The sequence below is a fragment of the Gopherus flavomarginatus genome, chromosome 3 (genome assembly GCF_025201925.1).
Source record: "Gopherus flavomarginatus isolate rGopFla2 chromosome 3, rGopFla2.mat.asm, whole genome shotgun sequence".
NCBI lineage: Eukaryota > Metazoa > Chordata > Testudines > Testudinidae > Gopherus > Gopherus flavomarginatus.
In genome coordinates this window covers 102,149,993-102,169,031 of record NC_066619.1, presented here as the reverse complement: position 1 = coordinate 102,169,031, position 19,039 = coordinate 102,149,993, and the positions used below count along the sequence as shown (strand labels likewise).

At 40.0% G+C, this 19,039-nt stretch overlaps 1 protein-coding gene across 1 annotated transcript in view; it reads left to right on the top strand.

The window, feature by feature from the left end:
• Positions 1-18,712, top strand: part of LOC127046728 (uncharacterized) — a 62,252-nt gene extending 43,540 nt beyond the window's left edge. The window contains exon 2 of the mRNA XM_050944219.1: positions 18,241-18,712. Within this exon, the coding sequence (XP_050800176.1) occupies positions 18,241-18,580 (340 nt within the window). The 3' untranslated portion in view covers positions 18,581-18,712. The remainder of the gene's footprint in view (positions 1-18,240) is intronic.
• The last annotated feature ends 327 nt before the right edge of the window (positions 18,713-19,039 follow it).

The following is a 19,039-nucleotide window of genomic DNA, read 5'->3' as shown; positions in this document are numbered from 1 at the left end:
TCTTGGCCATGCCCAAGGACAGGCTGTGACCTCAGCAAGATCTAGATTCCTTCCCCACAAACTGCTGTGTGAAAAACTCTGCAACAAGGATTAAGCATGGACCCATTGATGAAATGGCACATGGATTTCCCTTACAAAGGTGAAATTCTTTGGAATTCTCTCCCAACTCATTCATCCTTCATTCCTCCTCAACTCAGTGCATTAAGCTGAGGTGCTTTCAGAGACAGAGACGTAATTGTTGCCTCTATGTGATCTGGATATTACAGGGCTTAGTCTTTCAAAATACACATTGTGGCCACACCCTTTCCAATGGCTCTAAGTGACTGGGCACTGCTTTCTAGCCTCCATAAGGGTATATATCTGCTTCTGCTGACACCTCAGCTGTTGGTACAAATTGGACACTTGCTGGAGGGTGAACTCTGCTGTCTGGATTCAACACAGCAGCTAGTCCCAGTGAGAAGCCTCTGTTACTCTCCTGGGCAACATGAGGGGGAAGTTGACTCCACTGCAGTCACTCCTTACTCATTGGTTTTACATGTAACCTCTTGCACATTGAGAGAACATGGAGGACACAGTTTATAGTTACTGATTCAAAAAGAATTTTATTGCTGTTTTCAGCTCAGATTCATTTCACTTCCTCAGCTAAAACTTCAGTAGAGCTGTTCTGCCAGATAACTCCCATGGGCTTGATTTCCCCCCTCATCTCCACCCCCAGAAGGGCTCTGACCGCAATGTGGGGATAGAAGATAATTCTCTTCAGGTTGGGAAATGCCCTAATTTAATTCCTGTTTCATGGCAGAAAAGAAACATTGTCAGCGTGTTTTTGAGATGCAGAGGCTTAGCATGACATGAACAGACTCAGTCAATTCCCCCAACACAGTCTGCAACAGCCCTGCTCTCCTCACAACCAAACTCTACAGGACCCATGACCTCTGCACCAATACCTCCCAGCATATCTTCTAGACACACTCAAAGCAGCACCGCTCTAATGAGCCAAGCTTCCTAAGGCCTGTAAAGCCCCACTTTCACCTCAGAATTAGACCAGCTGGACCGATTGTCTGCTTCCTTGTAATCTGACATTATACGGTTTTTCTGACCTCTCAATGGAATTGGGAAAAATCCCAGAGCCACCATTCCCAGCAGCAGAAAAATTATAGGATCTGTGGAGCTTTCAGTACCTTCTCAATAATGGGTCAACTCTTCATAGTCCCACTGAATTAGGGATTCCCTTGAGCTTGCTCCCCTGTTCACTCCTGGACCCTTACACACAAGCATGCACACCCATCCACTTGCTCTTCACACCAAGAATGTACATGTTCTCAGGGACTACTCTGAGTTCCTTTATCAGTGTTGTTTTGTGCTTAACAAGTTTAGTCAAAGGACTCCCTACTCGAGAGCCAGATTCTTCACCATGGCAGATACATCCTTTTTGGCCCATTGCATCACCAATTTTGAAGTTCAAACACTGAATCACTTAAAACACACCAAAATGTTTCAAATTTTGAATTTGAACAAAAAATGGGGAACTTTTATTGATTTAATTTTTCCAGCCAGCTCCATGCACATTAGGTAATCCATATACCACCATTTTAATGCTTATAATATTTACTAGGTATTTTCAAATACATCATTGGAGTAGGGACTGTCTTTTTGTTCTGTGGTTGTACAGTGCCCAGCACTATTGGCTCCTGGTCCATGACTGGGGCTCCAAGGCACTACTACAATACAAATAAATAAATAAAAACAAAATGACTCATTTGCAAATGACTTATGAAGCCAACCCCTCAGCCCAAATTCACTAAAATTTCAATTCAACCAGCACTATGAAATATAAATATATATAGAGAGAGACACACACACACACACACACACACACACACTCTATTCTTTCTTTCTTCAGGGCAAAAACTTTGTATGGTAAAATCAATAAATACCCAGCAACAGAAAGGTGCTTAATACCAAAACCAGAACTACATGTAATATCTCATTAAATTAGCAAGGCTTTTGTTCCTTTTATCTTGCGTTGAACTATGAATACATCAAGTTTTCCAGCAAAATGCCTTCCAAGGTCTGTTTAATTCCGTTAGACAGTGTGAAACCATGCATTCAAGCTGTACAGAATGGTAAACAGAATGGGAAGTGTTTTTGAGCATGCTGCAGATTGGCTAAGAAAATCAATACTTTGTGAGGGAAAGCTTCCGGCAATATAGATTGTTTGAACTACTTACCATTATGTCAAATTCACTTTAGCATCAGCAAACAGACACACTGTAAGATGAATATTGAAAGAAGCACTATTTCTACTGTTTGCATTTAAAGGCCTAAAGTTGTATGGATTTTTATAATCAAGTAAATCTTTATAATTCAATAACAAGGCTTCTATTTAACCCTTAAATAATGGATGTCTTGGGTCATTCCCCTCCCCCCCCCGCATTTGATTCACTCAATAAGAAACTCAATAAAATATTTAGATACACAAATGTCTTCCCTTTATTAGGTCCCCTGTGCATTGGTTGTGATTTTTAAAATACCCTCCCTCATGAGTGCCAGAATCATTTTCAACAGGAGCTTTTTCTCACCATCCAGGTAAGCAAATGAAAATGCCCTCCCCTCTTCTGAAAACTGGGATTGGGCATCAAATCCCACTGCTAGCTTCCCAAGAGAAACTATTTCCCCTTCAATTCATCATAACATTTAGGCTTGCGTTTCAAGTTAAGCATGTACTTAACTGCTGAATAGAGAAGGACTTAAGCATGTATTTTTAAGTGTGTTACTGCATCAAGGGCTTGAAGCCCAATAAGTTATAACAAAGCTACAATACATCAGTTGATTTCACTTTAAAATACAGATACTGTCATTTCTGATTAGGAGAACTATCTAAGTTTGCTAACTAGGTTAGCAAAATTAAGATACAGTTCATCAAATAAGGCTAATAATTGGATTATGCACTCTTAGAATCTGGGAACTTCTGTATAACAAATCTCATGAAAGCAGGAGTAAATGACACTGTGGTTGCAACTTGCAGCCACCCAATCCTGGGGCCAGTCTGCTGCCAGCAAAATCCCTGGTGTAGTTTAAAGCAGCTTCACAACTGATTGTCCCTAATTGATTTAGGGTATAAAAATGGACACTTAAATTTTTGGTCCATAATATGTATCTAAAATTATAGGTCAAGATATTAGATTAATTTACAAATACTCTCTTAGTCCTTTATCTCAATCTCCTTAGTTTGGCGTGGGCTATGCTCACACTCAGGGAAGCAAGGGCTATAGGGCTCCTGATCCTCTGTGTGATGGATTACCTGTATTTCAAGAAGCATTGGCCTCGCTCCCTTCAATGTGACAGCCAGCACATCTAAACCAGAATGGAAGGGGAAGTAAGGAAAAGAGCTGGCTGAGGTTATTTTCCCTAAGGACCACCAGAGGGTCCCTGCTATATTTTGGGAGCAATGCAGCTATGTACTGCTCCTTATTTGAGGTGGATTGCAAGGTGCTGATCCAATCCTTATTAGGCTGAGGCTAGTATACATGGGACACCACCTACTACTCTAGTACCTCAGCTTCACTCAATGGCTTGCTCCTCAAGAAAAATGGTGTCTGTTTCAAATTTGTGTCAAAGTTGACAGCTATGTCAATCCAAATTGAAGCTAGTACTCAGGGCCAGCGCAACCTATTAGGTGACCTAGGCGGTGACCGGATCTTCAGCTGTTGTGGTTGTCGGCAGTATTTTGGGGCCGGGACCTTCCACTGCTTCTGTCAGGGGCGCGACTTTCCACCGCCTAGGGCGCCAAAAAAGCTGGCAGTTCTCCTGCTAGTACCTGCCAGAGAAAGCTCTCACTCTGTGGCTAGCCTCTGGTTATGCAATTCTCCTCTGTGTGAACTCAGAACCACCACACACTCAGTTTCAATTCATGGGGGGGAAGGGGAAGAGGAACACACTTGTAGAAGAGGTATTTTTTTTTTTAAATGTCAGAATGGTATGAAGCTGTTTGAAAGCTTAGAATGTTAGATGGTGTGAGGGGTGAATTCAGGAGAGGTGGGATAAGATGCATGATTTATCTTGTGGATATGAGCACCACATGTTTATAAAATTATACACCCACATTTACATGGTTATATTATGTACATATGCAATATCTTTATTAAATAGCAAATAAATTAGACAGCAATTCATCAGCTAACACCTTTTTATATGACAAAGCAGCCATTGTAGTCATGTGTACTACATTCACTCATGCAAGCTAGAGAAACCCTCAGCAGACTAACCCTATAACTGGACAGCCACAGGCCACATACAGACCTAAAATGGGGTTGCCAATGATCATCTATTGCACTGCCTATTTTTTAAATTTCTTTTAGGAAATCCAAGTTTTGAATGATCTGAGATTAAAATAAAACAAAACAGTTTTTTTTTAAACTTCTGGCTTTTCTGTAAGAACTGGCTTCCCCGCAAGCAATGGCAGCTCCAAACAGTCTGCTGGCAGAATGTGCAGAGCTGAAGTTGAAGCAGCTGATTTGCTGCAAGCTGCTGCAGGTTTTAATAATTGATCTATACTCTTTTGAAATGAAATAAACAAGATAGGAATGGAAACATTTAAGTAACAAATACTATTAACTTTTTGAGCATTCTTAGGCTTAGTAGAAGCATAATTTTTGCAATAAACCCTTATTATTTTATTATTCAATTAAGATTTGTAAAATGTCATTTTATGAGTGCAACAATATGATTATAACAATCACTTCTAAATGCATACTTTATGGATGTATTTGATATAGGGCGCATATACACTTCTCGTCTCTTCTCTAGAAGTTCTTATACCAGTTTCATCACCATAGTATCTGAGAACCTTCCAGAAGTATGTTTAGCAGCACAACTAATATCTATCATGTTAAGTTCATTCTCTCACTCTCTCTCTGTCCTCTCTCCAGTGAAAATCTGTTTTGTTTTGGTAGAGTTTTGTTAGGTTTTTAAAAACATATATACATACTGCTATTTTTTTGTGTTAGTGAAGACAAAGTTGAAGATGTGCACCTTGCACTCCAAGCAGAAGGTGATGTGGTTTGCGATGGTCATCAGAACATAAGAACGGCCATACTGGGTCAGACCAAAGGTCCATCTAGCCCAGTATCCTATCTTCTGAAGGGGGCCAATGTCAGGTGCCTCAGAGGGAATGTACAGAACAGGTAATCATCAAGTAATCCATCCCCAGTCACCTGTTCCCAACTTCTAGCAAACAGAGGCTAGGGACACAATCCCTTAGTTCCTGTGTGATTCCACGATTTTGGACTGGCCCCAGAGAAATCTCATCTCCTGTACAAATGAGCTTTACCCTTGTGGGTGAACAGCTCTCTTACATCTAAGAAGCCCAGAGTGTTGAGCCCTTAAACATAAGAACCAAGATCTTGAATTGGACTTGATATTCCATGGGAAGTTAATAAAGAAAGTGGAGACAAGGTGTGATGTGATTGAAGTAGCTTGTGTTGCTGAGGAGATGTGTTGCAGCATTCTGAACTAGCTGAAGTTTCCTAAGGGCTGATGATTTCATGGCCAAATATACTGTATTGCCAAAATCCAGTCAGAAGATGAAGTCATGTGTTAGCAAAGTCATCATTCCCCAATATAGATTGGAGTCTCCTTGCCAGAGTTGTTTGTCTGCACTACTATGTGAGAGCTTAGCATCAGCAAGGAATCTCAGTGTGCTCCTAAACTACTGAATTGACCAACTGTGTGTGTTTACCTTCAGTCAAAAGGAGGCTTTGCACTGAAGCTGCAAACTCCTCAAAACACTTTCATTTACCAGCCAGCATAACTTCGATCTTGCCTGGATTTCGCTTCAACCTGCTGTTCTTCATCCATGAGTTGATTTCATCCAAGCACTAAGCCATCTTGGTGATAGCAGTGTGGTCATGTATGTCATCAGCTGTGTGGTATGTGCATATTATACTGCTGGCCCTTGAGTCCATGTCATCTTACCGGTTCTCTTAGTGGCTGCACATAGATATTGGGTAGGAATAGACAGAGGATTGATTCTTGTGGGACCCCACAAATGAGCAGTCTGGTATGAGCTTCTCCTAGTTCTGCTATATGATACCTAATAAAAGTTGAGGCTTTTACTCTAACTAAACCTCTGTGTGTCCTGTCTTATTCATTGTGGGATCTGGGACACAAGGAAGAGCTGAAGATGGCATTATTGTGGTGAAGTGGCAGGGAAGAACACAGTAATTTGTTATAACAGCTTTGCATGAGTGTAAATATTTATTTCAGGGGAGTCACACTAGTGAAAATATTGGTATTGATGGATGGGAAATCAGCCTCATTCTATTTATAGATATCTAAATTTGCATGCTTTGTTTTTAGCCCACATCAAAACCCTAAATCCTCTAGAAAATTGGAATATTGAAAATCAAAAACCTAATCTTGCACATTAAGCTCACTGTTTAAATATTTGGATGGCAAAGTCAGTTTTCCTAGCCATGGTTTAAAAAAAAAGTTGTGGCATGAGATTTATTTCTCATGTAAATTTACTGAAGTTAAATTAGGGCAGGGCTGAATGGGACCAATGGTGTTTTCATATTAGCTAGTTGCCATGTTTCTAACAACAACCACTGGGAGAAAAAAATGTTGCCTATAAGAATGTAAATACATTTCTTAAATATACTACTCCCTAGATGATTTTTTATAGCTGGCTACATTAAAATTAAGAAAATCTATGGAGTGCTTGCGTGTTGTTCTCCCTCCCCCTGTTGAAAAATAATACACCTGAAAGAAATCTTATCCTACAGACCTTGAACAGAGCCTATTTGGAAGCATACTGTATAGATCAGGGGTCCCCAACGTGGTGCCCGTGGGTGCTGACAAGCGGCATCATTGAGAGGTGTCGCTCCTGAATTTCTGCGGCATTTCGGCAGATGCTCCATCGCTGCCACGGTCCTTCGTCTGGCGCCCACCAGACGAAAAGGTTGGGGACCACTGATATAGATCATCAACAGTAATCCAGATAGTGACTTTAGACCATTGCAAATAGGATCACTACTGCTGTCAAACCCCAGTGCAAACATTCAGAGACTGTTCCTTCTCCTTCAAAGAGCTAGAGATGCCAGAGCAGTACTGAAAGCTTATTAACATTCACATCATCCCCAGCCTCATTATCTCACCCAGATGTTTCTGTGACTGTCCCTTTAAAGAATCCCTGTCTAAATTTTATTTACATTTGTTCGGCAATATTGATGCTTAATGAATAAATGTAGTATGCTGTCAGTACTGGAGACTAATTAAATCTATGTATGAGACTGAGAACCTGATTGAAAATCTGCAGTAACTAAACTGGGTTTAAATAAACACTTTAGTGTAGTGCTTTAATTACACTTTAGTTTGTAATGCAATTTTTGGCTGTTTAAACTATGATTTAGGCTGAGCTAATTACAAATGATTTTCTACTCTGTAATTAATAATAACAAAATTGTAATTAGACAGCTGCTCTGGATCAGGGTGACAGTTTGTATTAGCTAACTCATGATCAGCCTGGCAGATATACAAGAACAGCATGTAGAGATGGGGACATACTGCACCTTTCTGTGGTTCATTCTCAACCAAAATGGTCATTGTTCTTGGGAATAACCCAAAAGATTCTGTGTTTCTGTAGAGCTAAGGTTTGTATTTCTGCTGATAGTCTCCTCAGCAATTTGAGCACGGGAGTATCTCTCTTCTTAGCAAGGGTTACTCCATTGAAGGTTGGTATGGATGGGAGTCATCGGGTGCCTCTCTCCTCCATTCCAGGAATACCATTTTGTTTCCTTTTATGCTCCATCTTTTGATGGCTGTGATCATGTGCCCTTCCTCATGCCAAGAAGACAGGTCAGTGGAATACCGGTGGCATTAATCACTCAACATCCACCACCCACTGGAAAGACATATGCCAATATAATAAAACACTAACGTTAGGCTCCTAAATCTATGTTTTTGGCAGCTAAATAAGTGACTTGATTGTCAAAAGTTCTGAGCTCCAAACTGCTCCCACTGAGTTTCCTGCCTTATTCTAAACACTGCACACCTTGTGAATGAGCCTGATCTTACGATATTTATAGCTCAGTTTCGCAGAGCCTGTAGTTTTGCAGTGGTTGAGTGAATTTCAGAGAAGCAGCTGAACTCTCGGAGTTCTGTGAAGTTAACATTTCATTAACATTTAAAATTTTGATAGGAAAGTGGAAAAGGTCAACCAAATTTGTATGCTTTTTTTTTCTTGGAAACTAGCTTCACTATTTACCTTTGGGGTCTTTTTTCTGTATTCAATTGTTGCATCTTGTTAAAATTAGATTGTGAATTGTGCTCTTGTCTGACGATGGAAAAAGTTCCCAAAAATTCAAACCAGTTTAATTACGTTTGCTTTTAAAACTGGTTTGAAATTTTCAGCAATGGAATTTCTCCAATTATGACTGGGCTATAGCAATGAAAATAATAATTGTAATACTGTATGAAATACTGAATAACACATATCACATTGTTTATGGCTTGATCAGCGTCTGATTCATCGTATGATGGTGTCAAGACATAAGGGGACATATAATTAAAATGAGACATGGATTTAATTGCTGCTGCATATGTTTAAGCACAGGCACGGATGAACCACTGATGGAGCTAAAATATCTACCATTACTAACTCATGCATTAGGATAATCTCATGTCTAAAGGTTTGCGAGTTATTAGCAAGCTTGGTGCATCTGTAAATGACAAATCCATTTAAGGACTAACGTCAAGTATCAGAGGGGTAGCCATGTTAGTCTGGATCTGTAAAAGCAGCAAAGAGTCCTGTGGCACCTTATAGACTAACAGACGTATTGGAGCATGAGCTTTCGTGGGTGAATACCCACTTCGTCGGATGCACTCACGAAAGCTCATGCTCCAATACGTCTGTTAGTCTATAAGGTGCCACAGGACTCTTTGCTGCTTTTAAGGACTAATGTAACTATAAATCAATTATATGAACAATAAATGTAGTGCAACTTTTAAACTATAATTATGTAAGTAAACTAATATACTGGGGCTGATGTTTCATTTAAAAAAGATTCTGTGTGATGTTTGTTGCATTCCTCCATATCTTTTTAAGGTGTCCTGTGAACTGTCTTCACAGATTGATGGATTAACCATTCTGTTTTTATGGGCCAAGTCTAAAATATTCCCCTAGCCTACTCTGGCTAGGGGCAGGATGAAAAACATGCCAAACTGAGTAAAATGACAAACATGAAGTATCCAAAAGAATGCAATGAATACAATGTTCACCTGGTCAGGAGTTATGCAGCACACCTCAGCAAAAGGCACCTGAGATGAAACAAACTAAAAATGGATGCATTTAAATAAAAATCATCTGTGTATCCCTTTTCTGACCACTCCTCCTTTACATCTGCCCGGTAACGGCTGTGGACTCTGCTAGGATTCTTTGACATACTCTTTACAGTAACATATTTTATTTCTTTATGTTCCGTGGTCTGTATTACCCTTATATAACTTTTCTATAGGCACATAAATGTTCAGTGTTGGAAATGAAACATTATGAATACACAAAGAAGCTTTGAATTAATGTGGCTATTCTGCTTGTTTCCTAGTTTCTATGATGTCAGCAAAACTCGCAAATATATCCACAGAGACTAATCCTAAGCCTCTATAAAAAATCATTTTTAATTTTTGGGTCAATGTAGTATATTTTAAAGCTTTTTAAACACAAACTCCTATATTACTTTAGGGTATTTCCTATTATAGCAATTTTAAAGTAGATCAAATATTGTGTTTAAGATATTTGGCAATGTCCCACTAAGTATTACTATACCACTCTTCTTCTATCCCCCTCACCAATTTAGACTTCCTGTAGATTTACAGACTCACTAAGATTCACACCTATGTAACCAGAGTAATTACATATCACTTTTAATTTTGACCCACTGAGTCTGATTTTTAAAAAGTGTAAGTTTTTATTCATATGCCAAACCCCAGAACGGAAGGGGTGGAAAAAGCAGCTAGAAAGAGTGTATAAAATGGTGCAAGTTAAAGTAGCCAAAAACAATTTTAACTTACATTTCCTTATGGCTCCTCACTGTATAATCTACACCATTATAGATAGTCATGGAATTGATTAGTAGTCATAAGTTAGATCAATGGAGTCACTGTCTGAGGGTGTCTAACTGAGTGTGTGAAAGTGTAAATTAAACAAACTTCACCTCTGAATTTGGCCTCCGTTTTAAAATTTCACTTTCCTGAATGAAGGGAGAATCCAACTTGAATATTGTGCTTGCCTTCAGAGGGCACATGTAGTGCACTTTCCCAAATACTTTAAGGAATCTGGATATCCTTTCTGCCCTACTCTCTCTGTTTTGCTTATAAATGTTGATGTGCTTTAACAAACTCAGCATTAGGTGTCAAGTATCAGAGGGGTAGCCATGTTAATCTGGATTTGTAAAAGTAGGTCCAACGAAGTGGGTATTCACCCACGAAAGCTCATGCTCCAATACATCTGTTAGTCTATAAGGTGCCACAGGATTCTTTGCTGCCTCAGCATTAGGTAACATACATAAAGCTATAGAAGACTACCATGGGATCTCCAAATGGCTAACAATGGGACTTCCTGCAATCAGGTTACTTAAAATTGGGTTTCCAGTATTCTGAGATTGTTAAGATACTGTTTCTCACAATGTTCACACCTGCAAATCAATTTGTTGATTTTGTGTCGGTGTAGCACACCCTCCAGCAGGAATACACCTGGAAATAATCAAACTGTTTTTCTGCCCTGAGAATTTCAAAAGGATACTGGATCTATAAACTGAATTCAGCCTCAAATTGTACTTGTGCCTCAGCATTTTGCTCTTTCGCTTCAATGATTTTATGGCATTACCTTGTCCTAAATGTTTTTTGTTGTTCCATCTCTCTCCGATTCTCCTCACTGATTATTCTAGAGGACAAGATCTTACTTCTCACTGATTTTAAGGTCCTGTACTTTATAATAATGCATACCTTATGCATTCAGCATTACTATTTGTGAATCATGATACTTTTCAGATAAAACTCAATAAAGTTAAATCCTCTCAAGAACACATAGTTGGACACAAAGGCATCACTCAGCCAGCCATCTCCAAAATTCCCTGGATCTTTAGGTAGAACACTCATAAGAATGGCCATACTGGGTCAGACCAAAGGTCCGTCTAGCCCAGTATCCTCTCTTCTGACAGTAGCCAATGCCAGTGCTTCAGAGGGAATGAACAGAGTACACAAACACTGAGTGATCTAGCCCCTGTTGTCCACTCTCATCTTCTGGCAGTCAGAGGCTAGGGACACCCAAAGCATAGGGGTGCATCCTTTACCCTGTTGGTTAATATACATTAATGGACCTATCCTCCATGAACTTATCTAATTCTTTTTGGAACTCTGTTATAGTTTTGGCCTTCACAACACCCCCGGCAAGGAGTTCCACAGGTTGATGTGTTGTGTGAAGTTGTACTTCCTTTTGTTTGGTTGGTTGACTTTGCTGGGTACGTGTGTGTCTGTCCGTCTGTGTAGAGCACTCAGATTTGGAAGGAATACTGTAGTCTCTAGTCAAGAGCAGATCTTTCTTAGTAATATTTTCTATTACCTAATGATAGACCAATCCATGTCAGACCAAAGATTTATCCATATTGTTCCTTGTAACTCTCAGTCCATATTCAGCATCAAATTTGAATGTAGTTCAAGTAGCATTATTTTAATTCTTTTGTGAGTTTAAGATGCTACTGTTTTATTTATAAAAAATAAAATACTTCAGGCCTGATTCTCCTCTATTTAAGATATTGTAAATCAAGAGTGATGTCACTGCAGTCATTGGAGTTACACCTATGTGAAGTTGGTGCAAGTAAGATGAGAATCAGTATAAGTGTCTTAGTGACTTTCCATTGAGTTGTGTTGCTTCTTTACCCTCTCTTCTCCCACAACAGAGGTCAAATTTCTTGTAAAATAAACCTTTATATGTATAGGTACTGTGTTCTTTGCATATTATATACCATGAATATTATTCATTGTTTACCCTTAAAATGTCAACATTTACCAGCAATACTAGATGTAATATCTGAGATTTCATAGTATTTACCTATATTTAGAAGAGGAAATAACCGTGTTATAGCTCAGGTATTAATATGTGGTACATCTGGGGCTATAACTTTTGAAGGCAAACATTGTATATACACTTGAGGATGCTTGATTATGAGCTAAAAAAAGAAAAAGATGCAGCCAGTGCTTGTGAGTATGGAAGTAAATGGTCAGAGGACATAAAAAAAAATTAGTTCCTGTCAGTCTGGTTTTATATCAAGGAATCTTGATTACATTGAAAAACATATCCCATTATTATTCCTATACCGTTACTGATCTCTTTACTTGTTTTGTCTGCCTAGGATCATGATGAAAAATTCTAATGTTTATAAGAGTTACAATCATAAAAATTGTAGGACTGGAAGGGACCTTGATAGGTCATCTAGTCCAGTCCCCTGCCCTCAGGCAGATCTAAGTATTATTTAGACCATCCTCTGACAGGTGTTTGTCTAACCTGTTCTTAAAAACTTCCAGTGATGAAGATTCCACAACCTCTGTAGGCAATTTGTTCTAGTGATTAATTACCCTTAAGTCATGTAGTGGTACAAGCTGAGACGAAACGTTAGCATTTACCAACAGTTACAGACAGTAACATCTGAGAAACCACAGTATTTCCCAATATTTAGAATTGAAAATAACTGTGGTACCAATGTCTTATACAACAAAATAAGCACCCAATTCTCATCTCACTTGTACCAGTGTAAATCAGGAACAACACCACAAAAGCTAATCAAGCTACACAGCTATAGATCCAGTGCAAAAACAGTCAAAATCACATCACTTCACATTATATACATACATACACACATAGAGAGGCATTTTAATCCAATAGCTCCTAAATATAATTCTGTTTCCTTGCTTGTAGGTTTTACCTTCCAAGATCGCTGAAACTTATGGTATGCCTAATGCTTACACTAAGTAATGTCTTTCAAAAGTTTTGGACAGTTACCATCTTTTATTTTAGTGACAAGTGATATAGAACAAATCAGAGGAAAAGGAATCTCTTTGAAGTCAGATGTTAAGGTGCAGAATTACCTGGATCATTTAAACAGAAGATTGCACCCTAAATCATTGAGAATAAGGTGGGTGACCTAGAACATTTGTCACTGGGCATGGAACAAATGTTATAAAAGCTGCTGGACAGTATCAAATATCTTGAATAATCTGTGTCATGGAAACATTTATTAGAGATGCTAAAAATGGTGTGACATCATAACTCATCACTCAGGCTCTGATTCAGCAAGATACTTAAAAGTCAGTTCACATGCATAAAGTTAGGCAATCTTATTGAAGTCAATGGGGCTACGCACACCCTTAAAGTTAGGTAGATACTCAAGAACTTTGCTGAACTAGGGGCTTGGTCCTGATCCCTTTGAGCAGTCCCTCCATGTTTAATGCACTGATCCTTCTCTTTGTTCTGTATGCATAGCACCTACTGCAGTGGGGCTCCTAGGAGCTACCACCATACAAACAAATAAATAATTCTTTATTCTGGAGCCCACAACCTTCAAAATTAAGATTTAAAGTTGATACATTCATTCACCAATTCTGATTACAGCTCTGCTTAGATGTTCTGAGACAGCAACAGGCAGATTTGAAAGCAACCTGAAGCATTATCTTGTACTATGGCCCTCTTGTCGCTCAAAAAAGTCAGCTGTGTTCCTCCAAAATTATGTGCATCTTACCCTATGGGAAAAATGCTATTATCTGGGACTGTCCAGGAACTCTATAGCCTCATGTTTCTAATGATAATTCAGATCTCCTATAAAGGTAGCAATTAGCCAGTTTTATAGTCCTAAATATAAAGGACTCACTTGCTTTCCCAGAGGAAATAGAAAAGGACAGATAAGAGTCTTTGCCAGAACCACCACAAAATTCATACCATGAATGGAATGAGACCAGATGTTCACTAAAGCCCATTACAGCAAAGAGCAGCCCTCAGAGTGAATGAGGAGAAATTTCCAGAACAGCTACAGTCTATGAGGAATTGCATCAGGGAGGGGAATTCCTGAGTAGCTTAATATTAACTATAGCAATGATCTGACTTGCTGATGTCAGGGGAGACACTATTTTACTAAGTATGCACAAAGCACATCTCCCAGTCTCCAAATTATGACACTGATTTTCTATTTTTGTTGAATACAGGGCACATATTGTGTATATTACTATTGATTTTCCTTCCCCATTGATTCCCTGCATACAGTGCCATCACTTCACTGTATTGCAGCCTCCTGGGACGTAGAATAGGTCTCCACACAGGCTGCACCACCCTGAGTACTACTTTTAAAGCTTTAAAACCTTATTTTTTTATTGAAATATCACATATGACTTGGAATCATCAAGTTGTGCACATCACTATAATCTTATTGTCACATTCATCCTTCTTCCCATTTCCCTCCTATTGTTTCTTACACTCACTTGTAACTTTTTTCCAGTTAGATCAAAAGCTTTCAGGGCAAAGACGTCTTCCTACTAGTTTAAAACAAGAAGGTCTCAATTCTGATTGGGGTCTTTGGGATCTACCATAGCACAAATAATAATTAGGAATCATCCCTCATGAGTGAGGGAAATCACATTTACTTCAGACTATGACTAACAAATTAGAGGAAGGGGGGAAATTAGAACAGCTGTTTAAAAACAGGGAAACAGCTCATCTTCAACAAGGCTCTTGGCAGAGAAACACAGGAGATAAACCGCTCCCACCTGCCACTACTGTGATTAAGGGTGCTATTTTCAAATGCACTTAAGGGAGTTAGGAGCAGAAGTAACAATTTACATTCACTGTGTCTTTAAAGTCCCTTCTTACTGGCTCAGTAAGAAATGTAGAAGACGATGTGGCCAAAGACACAAATTAATAACATTTAAAAATAGTTGAAGATTTATACAGTATAAGACTGCATTTCTAATGTCAATGATTTAAAGGAATGAGATGAATGAATCAAGACCAGTTATTTTAAATCATGAGTGAATATATTTTAAAAGATATGCTGTGCCTCAAAGTTATGAACTTGATACAGAAATTATTGGGTGAGGTCCTCTGTCTTATGCTATGCAGGATTTATAATGAACCCATTTCACCTTATTATCTATGAATCTGTGCCACAATATCAATGTCGGATAGAGGCAAGATTTGGGCCAAAATGAAGAACAGTTGAGAGGTACCTGAAGGGGGTCCTGCTGGAGTCCTGTTTACAAGGCTGGCTTTTGAGAGGCTCTCTCATCAACTCTGTACTGATGGTAGGGTTCTACCAAGGGCTAGTATGAATTGCTGTAGCTTCCTCACATCCTCTAGAGTGCAGGGCTGCTTTCAAAAGAGCCGTGTGTGTGTGTATGTGTGTGTGTGAGAGAGAGGTTGCTCACTGCTTCTCATCTAGGGAAAACTTTTCTCTTTTATATTTTTGATCATGTCTCAGATATCTCAGGAGCACATAAGAGAGATGGATAATTACTACTTCATTTCTAAGTGTTCATAAAATTATTTAAGTGATACTGGAGTAACAAAAGTCTATCTGTCAGTTGTGACAGAAGGGTTTGGGCAGGAAATGCAGCTTTTGAAAATTATACATAAATGCTCTGACAAAGTGGAGGAAATGTGAAAGAATTTAGGTTCCTTTCCTCTCTTCTTTACAATAAATAATAACTACAGTCACCTCACAAAACTAGGGTAACCAGCTGTCCTGATTTTATAGGGACAGTCCCGATATTTGGGGCTTTTTCTTATATAGGTTCCTATAACCCCCCACCTCCTGTCCTGATTTTTCACACTTGCTGTATGGTCAGCCTACGCAAAACACAGTTAAAATGACTTAAAATATTAAAGATTTTTTTTCATTCCAATCTCACTGCTGTTCTAAAAAGTTAGTGAATAGAAAACTATGCCCTCTTTGAGAAACTAGATCATACTAGATGGCAACTTCTTACTTCAAGAGGCAGGGGTCTTCACTGATTTGGGGTTGCATAGAAAAGGGATAAACTGTACTGTTGCTGATTTTAAAGCACTTTGGACAAGATTGCAGGCCCATTCTGGCCTGAGAGGAAGATGGAATAGTGGGTGTCAGTAGCTCAAAGAAGGTACTTAGGACCAGATTTGCAAAAGTATTTAGATGCCTAAGATGCACATAGGCACCTACAGGAAATTTCAAAACCACCTCATGCATCTGACGAAGTGGGTATTCACCCATGAAAGCTCATGCTCCAATACGTCTGTTAGTCTATAAGGTGCCACAGGACTCTTTGCTGCTTTTACAGATCCAGACTAACACAGCTACCCCTCTGATACTCATCAAGTTAGGCACCTAACTCCCATAGACATCATGTGAATCCAAAAAGCCTGGAACATTTCATATTTAAAAATAAAGGAGTTTTATTATTCATGAAGAAACTTGCACAAATACAGACAGATATCATCTTCCTTTCCAAATGCAAATGGATGGACATCATACCAAATGGACTAAAGGTAAAAAATCCACTGCTATCTACATACTACACACACCACAGTGAGAGATTATGCCATACTCTATCAAAGAAACTGAGGAACCACCTGATCAGCATCCTATACAGCAAACAGCAAAACATCAAAAAAGAGCTCTCCAACCTGGAAACTCTCATTAATAACCAAACTTCCATACAAATGGACTTCACTAAAACAAGACAGGAGATCTACATTACTCACTTCACCTCTCTACAAAGGAAAAAGGATTGTAAGATGTCTAAACTCCTACCTGCCTCATGGGGCCACAACTGTGGTACCCCCAACCCACCCAGCAATATCGTCAATCTATCCAACTACACACTCAGCCCAGAAGAAAAGTATGTCCTATCTCAGGGACTCTCTTTCTGCCCTGCCACCCCCACCAACATGATACCGTTCTGCGGCAATCTGGAAGCCTACTTCCGCCATCTCTGACTCAAAGAATACTTTCAAGACAACACTGAACAGCGCACTGATACACAGGTACCCTCCCACCAACAGCATAAGAAGAAGAACTCCACATGGACTCCTCCTGAGGGTCGAAATGACAGTCTGGACCTCTACATTGAATGCTTCCGCTGACGTGCAAAGGCAGAAATTGTGAAAAAACAACATCGCTTGCCTCATAACCTAAGTCGTGCAGAACGCAATGCCATCCACAGCCTCAGAAACCACCCAGACATTATCATCAAAGAGGCTGATAAAGGAGGTGCTATTGTCATCATGAACAGATCTGACTACCAAAAGGAGGCTGCCAGACAACTCTCCAACACCAAATTCTACAGGCCACTTCCCTCAGATCCCACTGAGGAATACACTAAGAAACTGCAACATCTACTCAGGACACTCCCTACACTAACACCAGAACAAATCAACATACCCTTAGAGCCCCAATCGGGGTTATTCTATCTACTACCCAAGATCCATGACCCTGGAAATCCTGGACATCCCATCATCTCGGGCATTGGCACTCTCACTGAAGGACTGTCTGGATATGTGGACTCTCTACTCAGACCCTATGCCACCAGCACTCCCAGCTATCTCCGTGACACCACTGATTTCCTGAGGAAACTACAACGCATTGGTGACCTTCCAGAAAACACCATCCTAGCCACCATGGATGTAGAGGCTCTCTACACGAACATCCCACACACAGATGGAATACAAGCTGTCAGGAACAGTATTCCTGATGATGCCACAGCACAACTGGCTGCTGAGCTCTGTGCCTTTATCCTCACACACAACTATTTCAAATTTAATGACAATATATATCTCCAGATCAGTGGCACCTCTATGGGCACCCGCATGGCCCCACAATATGCCAATATTTTTATGGCTGACCTGGAACAACGCTTCCTCAGCTCTTGTCCACTCACGCCCCTTCTCTACCTACGCTACATTGATGACATCTTCATCATCTGGACCCATGGGAAGGAGACTCTAGAAAAATTCCAACACGATTTCAACAGCTTCCACCCCACCATCAACCTCAGCCTGGACCAATCTACACGGGAGGTCCACTTCTTAGACACCACGGTGCAAATAAGTGATGGTCACATTACCACCACCCTATACCGAAAACCTACCGACCGCTATGCCTCCCTTCATGCCTCCAGCTTCCATCCCGGGCACATCACATGATCCATTGTCTACAGCCAAGCACTGAGGTACAACCACATCTGCTCTAACCCCTCAGACAGAGACCAACACCTACAAAATCTCCACCAAGCATTCTCAAAACTACAATACCCGCACGAGGAAATAAGGAAACAGATCAACAGAGCCAGACGTGTACACAGAAGCCTCCTACTGCAAGACAAACCCAAGAAAGAAACCAACAGGACTCCACTGGCCATCACATACAGTCCCCAGCTAAAACCTCTCCAATGCATCATCAGGGATCTACAACCCATCCTGGACAATGATCCCACACTTTCACAGGCCTTGGGTGGCAGGCCAGTCCTTGCCCACAGGCAACCTGCCAACCTGAAACATTCTCACCAGTAACTGCACACAGCACCATAGTAACTCTAGCTCAGGAACCAATCCATGCAACAAACCTCGATGCCAACTCTGCCCACATATCTACACCAGTGACACCATCACAGGACTTAACCAGATCAGCCACATCATCACCAGTTCATTCATCTGCACGTCCACCAATGTAATATACGCCATCATATGCCAGCAATGCCCCTCTGCTATGTACATCGGCCAAACTGGACAGTCGCTACGGAAAAGGATAAACGGACACAAATCAGATATTAGGAATGGCAATATACAAAAACCTGTATGAGAACACTTCAACCTCCCTGGCCACACTATAGCAGACCTTAAGGTGGCCATCCTGCAGCAAAAAAACTTCAGGACCAGACTTCAAAGAGAAACTGCTGAGCTTCAGTTCATCTGCAAATTTGACATCATCAGCTCAGGATTAAACAAAGACTGTGAATGGCTTGCCAATTA